This window comes from Micromys minutus (assembly GCF_963924665.1).
Source record: "Micromys minutus genome assembly, chromosome: 20".
Classification (NCBI taxonomy): domain Eukaryota; kingdom Metazoa; phylum Chordata; class Mammalia; order Rodentia; family Muridae; genus Micromys; species Micromys minutus.
In genome coordinates, this window is record NC_137955.1 from 31,089,511 (window position 1) to 31,099,129 (window position 9,619).

The following is a 9,619-nucleotide window of genomic DNA, read 5'->3' on the forward strand; positions in this document are numbered from 1 at the left end:
ACATTTAGTGAGATGACCTTTTGATTTTGTTCTTTGAGTTTGTTTATATGGTAGATTGCATTGATGGATTTCCTTATATTAAACAATCCCAGCATCCCAGGGATGAAGCCTACTTGGTCATGATGAATGATCATTTTGATGTGTTCTTGTATTCTGTTTGCAAGGATTTTATTGAGTATTTTTGCATCAATATTCATAAGTGAGATTGGTCAGAATTTCTCTTTCCTTGTTGGGTCTTTGTGTGGTTTAAGTTTGATGATTATTGTGGCCTCTAAAAAATGAGTTAGTTAGCTTTACATCTGATTCTATTTTTTGGAATAGGTTGGAGAGTATTAGTGTTATATCCGCATTAAATTTCTGATAAAATTCTGCACTGAACCCATCTGGACCTGGGTTTTTTTGGTTGGGAGGCTTATGATGACTTCTTCTATTACTTCAGGTGTTATAGGGTTATTTAGATGGTTCATTTGCTCCTGGTTTAACTTTAGGATCTTGTATCTGTCTAGGAATTCGTCCATTTTCTCCAGATTTTCCAATTTTGTGGAGTATAAGTTTTTGTAGTAGGATCTGATGATTTCTTGAATTTCTTCAGTTTTAGTTGCTATGTCTCCTCTTTCCTTTCTGATTATGTTAATTTGTATACATTGTCTTTGCCCACTAATTAGTCTGGCTAGGGCTTTTTTAATCTTGTTAATTTTCTCAAAGAACCAACTCTTGGTTTTGTTGATTTTTTCAATGGTTCTTTTTGTTTCTATTTGGTCTATTTCTGCCCTAATTTTAATTATTTCTTACCATCTACTCTTCTTGAGTATATCTGCTTTTTTTTGTTCTAGGGCTTTTAGCTGTGCTGTCAGGTTGGTGATGTAAGCTCTCTCCAGTTTCTTTTTGGAAGCAATTAGGGCTATGAGTTTTCCTCTCAGTACTGCTTTCATTGCTTCCCATAGGTTAGGGTATGTTTTGTTTTCGTTTTTTTTTTTTTTTTTCTTTTTTGAATTCTAGAAAGTCCTTAATTTCTTTCTTTATTTCTTCTTTGACCCTGCTATCGTTTTTTTTTTTTTTTTTGAGCTTTAAACCATACTTTAATTATCAATATCTGTAACCTAGTAGTAAAATGAACCAGATGTAGAATATTTAAGTGATTCACTATGTAGTGTGTCAAATCAATGATAGAATGCATAGAAGTAAGTTCAGTTTTGGAAGAGGTGTAAGGTGGTTAATGTGGAAACTTATAAATGCTAATTAAATAACAAAAATAGTTTCAAATGTAAATGAATGTTAAATTAACACATTATAAAAGATAATAGCTTAAATAAATTGAAACTCACACATTACAATAGTAAAGTTAGAATAGAATGAACCAAAGATATGAACAGTTCTGAAAATTCTCTTGTAAGCCTACTTCCAATAGAAACAGTCAGGCTTTTATCCTGTACACAGTTGATGCTTTGTCTATACCATTTATAGTAGAAAAATAAATTCTTTAGCAACCTAGAAACAGTTTATAAAACTCTTAAAGTTTAATTTTCTTTGCCATACATGCCAATGTTAAACTGACAGCTATAAATTAAAGCTATATAGACAATAGGTATAAGTAATATAGAACAAGTTAAGAATACTACATTTACCGGATATTTTTTTTTTAAAAAAATTACTGTACTTTCTTAAATTCCTGTGTGCTTTGCAATAGGAATAATAGGGACTTGTTTTCTTAGAAAAGATAGTAACACAAATAAGATAATCTATAATATACATGTACTTCAATAGTAGCCTGGTTCATGTTGACATCTTAGTTGAAATTGGAAGTATAATACCTAAGATCTAACAATTAAGAAAGAATATTGTAAGACAAAATGGAGCAAATCAAACTCTGAGAAGCCTTGAATCTCAAAATCATCAATTTACTATAATACAAATGAGAAAACCTTAAAATTGAAATATAAAGATTACAACATTGACCAAAGAATTTCTTTACTACACAAAATATGAGCCAGCAGTAAAAGCAAACCACTTTTCCAGTAAAACAAATGGTATGGGTTTGATAATAAAATAATTTTGAATATAGCCCAACTAAATTTACCTATCACCCAGTCAGAAAGGTTTATCATAATTTAGTGTTGTTTGTATCTCCACTAACAAAATATTTAACCCCTAAAGCAGCAGTCATTTATAGCAACTCTGGTACCAACAGCAAGAGATGAGGGGAACTGGTTTAAAAATATGGTGCAAAAGCCATTCTGGATTGTAGAACAACATATCACAGAAAGAACATGAATACAAGTTTGTGATTTTTATATATACATACTCAAAGGAGTCTGTCAGTACCCAAAGTATTTTTATTGCTGTATTAGCAATGGAATCTTTTTGGGATATATTCTCAAGGGCCACATAAAAATAGATTCAAGGAACAGATTAAATTGAAATACTAGATTAAATGTTTGGTTTAAAGAACTTTCTACAACAAACTTCATGTTTATGTATGAAAAGTTATATAACCTTATATGAAAATGTCATGAAGTATTTTTCTACACTATACTAAATGTATTCCCCAAGAGGGAAAAATTAAAATATCTAAAATATATTAGATTAAGATTACAAGACCATCATAGATCTTTTAAACATGCATCTGTTTACAGAATTAACCGTGTATACAAAATGTATTTTTCATTATAGATCATAAAGAAATGAGTTGGTGACAACTACTCTTTACATCACATTATCAACTCACTTTAACCACAAGTGTGTCCTTTGTGTGAGTAAAAGAAACAGGTTCATTCACCCCTCATCAAATCATCCACAGATTTACTTAGAAGATGAAGGTGCAGAAATGTGAAACATGTTACATGTATTTTTTCTTTCTTTCTTTCAAACATCCCAAGCATGGCATAGTAACCTGAAATTAAAAAATACTTAACTGGGCTTCAGTTATCTATACAGACTGCTGGAATTAGGTCCCCAAATTAGCAATCAAATAACAAAACCAGCCAGAAAGCAGGCTGAAAGCACTAAACATTTCATATATGAGTTTTTAAATCATTTAATTTCTATAGAAAAATTGTATTCACAATATAATGTGACAGAAATTGCCACAGGAATGATATACTGATTGCAATAAGGTTGCATGCAGCAGCAGCTTTGCATTTTTATAACTATTTTTTTGTTTGTTTATAAAAATTAAACCTCTCCAGTCATGCTTATCATATGTTTTTAGATTTGTAATGTAACTGAATAGGGAATACCATATAGTTCAAAGAGAAAATGTCTCATCATTTTGATGTGGATTATTTGTCTGAAACATGAAATATACTACTAACCCTGAAACATGCATGCCTAGATTTGTTTTGTCCAATTTCCTGCAATCACATTCTATTTATATCATACCAAGAGGATCTGTCTGCAGTTGTGGTTGAATTAGCTGGGGTTGCAATGGTGGTGGCAACTGAAGTGGCACCATTGACTCCACCAATTGTCCTGGGTTTGACGTTGGTGGAGGAGCCACAGTGTTTGCAGTTTCTACAATTTCTCCATTGTAAAAGAAAAACTGGCACTGCTGAATAAATGTTTCAACGACGGATTGATGGATTTTAATGGTAGACAGAAACTCTCGATTTTCAAAATCAGGTCTCATCAAAGTTGGCCAAAAACAGATGGATAAGTTGTCTGTTGTCATTAGGTTGATTTTATTTTGCTGACTAACCCTGTTTAGATGTGTTATCACATATCTGAGTACATCATAGTTTACAGGATGAAATTTCTTAACAATTTTTTTCAAGGCATGAAGGCGTTCTGTTTTATCTGCGATTTTTGCTGCTTCCAATATCTCTGGGTGGAGTGAATATGGAATCAAAGGATCTGGCAGATCAGCAGAGAAAGCTTTGAGAGCTCCAGATACAGCATTTACTGTAACTTCCATTGATGCTAGATTAATATTATGATCTTGATCAAACTGCTTTTGCATGTTGTCTTGATCAGTTTTATTTCCACTAACATGGTAAAGTCCTTCGGTACATAATCCTGTGTCTTCAATAAATTCCACACATTTTTCAACAAATAGTGGTATAGGCTTCTCAGCTGTAACCAGATCCTGGAGGGGCATCCCAAAGTAATTACTTTCCCAATTTCTACGTGTTGGTGGGTTGAAGGTCTTAGTTTTCTTTTTCTTTTTATCTTCCTTTACTTTGTGGGGTTTCTTCTTTATCTTCTTATCATCCACCTCCTGGTCAGATGTGATTGCAGGATTATCAATACCACCTTTCCAAGTTTCAACAGGAGAAAGTAGTGGATCTTCTTCACTTCCACGATGTCTTGCTTTTCTTTTTGGTTTAGAAGTAGTGAAAGCCTCATCATCACTTGCATCTGAGTGTGTTCTTCTATAGTATGACTTGGCTTTACTAAACAAAGTTTTAGATTTATATTTGTATTTTGAAGGCCTACGTTCCCGATGACCTTTTGAGGTTCTATCAGAAAACCCATTTTCTTCATCTCCTTGAGTGTTATTTACAAACGAGTTTCGAATTTTAATAATTCCATTCTGACTATCATCTGGGACAACATAAATCTCATCAGAATAGCCCTTTTGCTTAAAAATTGTGTCAAGGGGTTCCGCATAGTTATCTGAAGAATCCATATCTTCAGGAGGTACCAAAGGCCCCCAGGAAGCCTGTTTCCTTGGATTTTTACCAATACCAGCTTCAATTGTTTTTAAAAGGTTTGGATCAAGTTTTTTCACATTTGTTTTAGGTACAACTGGTTTAGGTTTAATAGGTGGAGGCACTTTATGGTTTCTTTCATGATCATGACAATTTGGAGTGCTATGAACAGGATATTCATTTCCTTCCAAATCTAACCTATATCTGGAACGGTCACTAGGTGTCGGAAGCAACTGTACATCATCCCCAATTGGACTATAAGGAGGTGGTGCTTCTGTTTCATCATCTGAATCAGGGTAGTTATTATAGGGAAAACAGTCTCTTGGGGACGGTAGGAAAACATCTTCACTTTGATGAGTGGATTCCCTTGTATTATCAGACAAATAGGAATTTTCTATCATATTTTTTTTCTCTAGAACATCACTGAAAAACAAAGTAAAAACCTCAGTTTGCCTATGATACTGAGATAAAGAATATAATGCTGTAAATTTAGCAGTTATCTCAGTTGCAATGTGTTCTCCTTCAGTCATTAACTCCTTGATAGCTTCATTTTCAAAAAAGTCAGCTTGACTGTCAGTAACTGCCAAAAGTTGTACAGGAATAGTATCTTGAACTTCTGATAGAAATGCACGAAGCATTCCCATTGATGCTTTTCTTTTTGCAGAATAAACTATCTGCTATCGTTTAACAGAGCGTTATTTAGTTTCCATGTGTACGTAGGCATTTTGTTTTCTTTGCTCTACTTAAAGGCCAGCCATAGAGCATGGTGATCTGACAGGATGCATGTGAGTGTTTCAATCTTCTTATATCGATTGACGCTCCTTCTGTGTCCAATTATGTGGTCAATTTTCGAGAAGGTGCCATGGGGTGCTGAGAAGAAGGTGTATTTTTACTTTAGTATGATATGTTCTGTATATATCTATTAATTGTAGTTGGTTCAAAGTCTCTGATAGTTTTGCAGTGTCCTTGTTCAGTTTCTGTTTCCATGATCTGTCCATTGGTGAGTGGGGTGTTAAAGTCTCCCACTATTATTGTGTGGGGTGAAATGTATTTTTTGAGCTTTAATAGGGTTTCTTTTATGAATGTGGGTGCTTTTTTATTTGGAGCATATATGTTAAGAATTGAGAGTTCTTCCTGACAGATTTCCCCAGTACTGAGTAAAAAGTGTCCTTCCTTATCTTTTTTGATAACTTTTGGTTGGAAATTTACTTTATATGATATTAGAATAGCCACTCCAGCTTGCTTTTTGGGGCTGTTTGCTTGGAAGTTTTTTTCCCACCATTTTTCTCTGAGATAGTGTCTGTCTTCGTCTCTGAGATGAGTTTCCTGTATGCAGCAAAAGGCTGGATTTTGTTTATGTATCCAGTCTGATAGCCTATGTCTCTTTATTGGGGAGTTGAGTCCATTTATGTTAATAGATATCAAGGAATAGTTGTTTCTGTTTCCTGCCATTATTGCTTTTGTGGGTTGAGTTGTGTCTGTGTCTTTTTCTTCTTTTAGTATTCTTGTTTAGGAGTTTTCTTGTTTTTACTAGGCTGTATTTTCCCTCATTGTATTGGGTTTTCCACCTATAATTTGTTGTAGTGCTGGGTTTGTGGTCAGATATTGTGTAAATTTTGATTTGTCTTGAAATATCTTCATCTCTCCATCTATGGTGATTGATAGTTTTGCTGGGTATAGCAGCTTGGGCTGGCACTTGTGCTCCCTTAGGTTCTTCATTATGTCTGTCCAGGCTCTTCTAGCTTTCATAGTCTCTGTTGAGAAATCGGGTGTGAGTCTGATTTGTCTGCCTTTATATGTTACCTGATCTTTATCCCTTACTGCTTTTCGTATTCTTTCTGTGCTTTGGGCACTTGGTGTTTTGACTATTATGTGTCGGGAGGTATTTCTTTTCTGGCCCAACCTATTTGGAGTTCTGAAGGCTTCTTTCATGCTCGTTGTCATCTTATTCTTGAGGGCAGGGAAGTTTTCTTCTACAATTTTGTTGAAGATATTTACTGTGCCTCTTAGTTGATATTATTCTCCCTCTTCTATTCCTATTATTCTTAGATTTGGTCTTCTCATTATGTCCTGGATCTCCTGGACATTTTGGGTTAGGAGCTTTTTAGTTTTTGCATCTTCTCTGGCTGTTTTGTCTATGTTTAAAATGTTGTCTTCAACCCCCGAGATGCTCTCTTCCATCTCTTGTAGTCTATTGGAAATGCTTGCTTCTGTGACTCCTGATTTCTTTTTAGGTGTTCTACATCTAGGGTTATCTCTTTTAGTGGTTTTTTTATTGTGTCAATTTCTGTTTTATATTCCCTCTTCCATTCCTTTATCTCTTTGATTCTGTTTTCCTCTAGTTCTTTGAGTTCTTTGACTGTTTTTCCCTTTTCCTCTTTAAAAGCTTCTGAATCTTTTTGCTTTTCCTCCCATTCTTGTTTAAGTATCTCTATCAGCATCTTGAGGTATGATTTCAGGTCTGTGTCTTCTTTTTCTGGAGTGTTTGGAATTCCGATGTTTGCTGTTATGGGAGAGCTGGGTTCTGGTGTTGCCAGGTTGTCTTGGTTTCCTTGGGATATACTCTTTCGCTTTCCTCTTGCCTTTTTGTTTTCAGTGATATGTTCTTGCCTTTCCCTTGTATCTGGTCTGTGTCCCTGGATCTCCACTGGTCCAGGTGGCAGATGGGTCGAGCCCTGTTCTGTGCCTCAGACATGCCAGGTGGGAACAGAGGTTCCAAAGTTCTGTTTCTGGTCCCTGGATCAGGCAGGTCAGATGGTGAGCCCTGCGTGTGCACACCGCAGAGATCTCTCTGCTCCCCGGCCGCCCAGATCTCCCACACACCAGTCTCTCAAACTTAGGAGCTGGCGGTCTGCGTGGCAGGTCTATCTTTGTTTTTTAAAATAAAGTTGTTCAATAAAAAAAAAAAATAAAGAAAAAGAGGCCATGAATTTTAAAGAGAGCAAGGTTGTATATGTCGTAAGTTTTGAAGGGAATAAAGAAAAAAGTTAATTATACTTTAATCTCAAAAATAAAAAATAATAGTTTATTCAGAATGGCTAACATGCGCCCTAGAGTCCGGGAGTCAAATCCGGTTGTCAAGCCTGTCCTGTCCCCCACTCGCCTGCCTCTTCTTTTTTTGCTTTCAACATGACAGATGCCGCTGTGTCTTTCTCCAAGGACTTCTTGGCCGGTGGAGTGGCCGCAGCCATCTCCAAGATGGCGGTAGCACCCATTGAGCGGGTCAAGCTGCTGCTGCAGGTGCAGCATGCCAGCAAGGAAGTCACGGCAGGAAAGCAATACACGGACATTATAGACTGCGTAGTTCGTATCCCCAAGGAACAGGGAGTCCTGTCCTTCTGGCGTGGTAACCTGGCCAATGTCATCAGATACTTCCCCACTCAGGCTCTCAACTTTGCCTTCAAAGATAAATACAAGCAAATCTTTCTGGGTGGTGTGGACAAGAGGACCCAGTTTTGGCGCTATTTTGCAGGGAACCTGGCATCAGGTGGTGCTGCTGGGGCCACATTCTTGTGCTTTGTGGACCCTCTTGATTTTGCCCGTACCCGTCTAGCAGCTGATGTGGGCAAAGCTGGCGCTGAAAGGGAATTCAAAGGCCTTGGTGACTGCCTGGTTAAGATCTACAAATCTGATGGGATTAAGGGCCTGTACCAAGGCTTTAACGTGTCAGTACAGGGCATTATCATCTACCGAGCTGCCTACTTCGGTATCTATGACACAGCAAAGGGAATGCTCCCGGATCCCAAGAATACCCACATCTTCATCAGCCGGATGACTGCACAGTCTGTCACTGCTGTTGCCGGCCTGACTTCTTATCCTTTTGACACGGTTCGCCGTCGCATGATGATGCAGTCTGGACGCAAAGGAACTCATATCATGTATACAGGCACGCTTGACTGCTGGCGGAAGATTGCTCGAGATGAAGGAAGCAAGGCCTTTTTCAAGGGCGCATGGTCCAATGTTCTCAGAGGCATGGGTGGTACCTTTGTGCTTGTCTTGTATGATATGATCAAGAAGTACACATAATTATGTCCTAGGTGTTCTCCCCGAGAACAGGCATGTTGTATAATATACCATATTCTTGACCATTCTGGACAGATTCTCTGGGCTTGTCTGTTGTCAATGGCAACTATTTACCAGTTGAAAAGTGGGAAGCAATAATATTCATCTGACCAGGTTTCTCTTTAAGCCATTTCCATAATGACAATAATGATGGGACTCAATTATATTTTTTTATTTCAGTCACTCCTGACAATAAAAAATTGAAGAAATAAAAAATATCGAAAACCAAAAAAAAAAAAAAAAAAAAAGAATGGCTAACATGCAATAGTATATTTAATAGAAAAATAGTGTGAAAATAGATACTTTCTAGAAGCAAGAAACATTATACTTATATTAGTAAAAGGTTAACATTCAAGTTAAGTCTACTGATTGCTCTATAAAATTTATACCTGGAAATCATCATATATTGAAATAAATATATGATATTTTAATAGATACTGACAGTCCTTTGCCTACTGAGCTAGTTCTAAAAATTACAGTTCACAGATAATTAAAAATTATTTTTAAGTTTACCATGTTTTCCCACCTTTCATCTCTAATGCAGACTCCAGAATCCAGCAACTTTCTTGAAATACAGTGTTCAAGCAACCAAGTGTAAATTTAGAGTTAGGCCAGTAAACTGATAAAACGTGAAAATTTGCTTAAGAAACTCATATGAATAGCAGCAAGTGTTCACATACTGAGATGTGAATGTGTGTGAGTGTGTGTGTGTGTGTGTGTGTGTGTGTGTGTGTGTGTGTGTTGTGGCATTACTCAAAAAATGATATAGCAAATGTTTCCTTGATTCTTCCCCATACAAACAGCAAGTAAATCCTGCTTGCCCAGAACCTGATTTTTACATTCCCCAAACTATTTTACTTATGAGATTGATTGATAGCAATATAAAATATATGCTTCATAAAATAAAACTA

At 36.3% G+C, this 9,619-nt stretch overlaps 2 protein-coding genes across 2 annotated transcripts; one reads left to right on the forward strand and one right to left on the reverse strand.

Moving 5' to 3' along the window:
* Positions 1-3,367: 3,367 nt before the first annotated feature.
* Positions 3,368-5,431, reverse strand: LOC308433689 (rho GTPase-activating protein 5-like; the record flags this gene model as incomplete). The annotated part of the gene is made up of 2 exons (XM_080933752.1): positions 3,368-5,320; positions 5,423-5,431. 2 exons carry the CDS (start codon positions 5,429-5,431, stop codon positions 3,368-3,370), a joined length of 1,962 nt encoding a protein of 653 aa, XP_080789878.1.
* A 2,344-nt stretch (positions 5,432-7,775) lies between these two features.
* On the forward strand, positions 7,776-8,672 carry LOC308433547 (ADP/ATP translocase 2-like; the record flags this gene model as incomplete). Its single annotated transcript, XM_080933641.1, has 1 exon — positions 7,776-8,672. The coding sequence occupies one exon, from the start codon at positions 7,776-7,778 to the stop codon at positions 8,670-8,672; it is 897 nt and encodes a 298-aa protein (XP_080789767.1).
* Between the last annotated feature and the right edge of the window lie 947 nt (positions 8,673-9,619).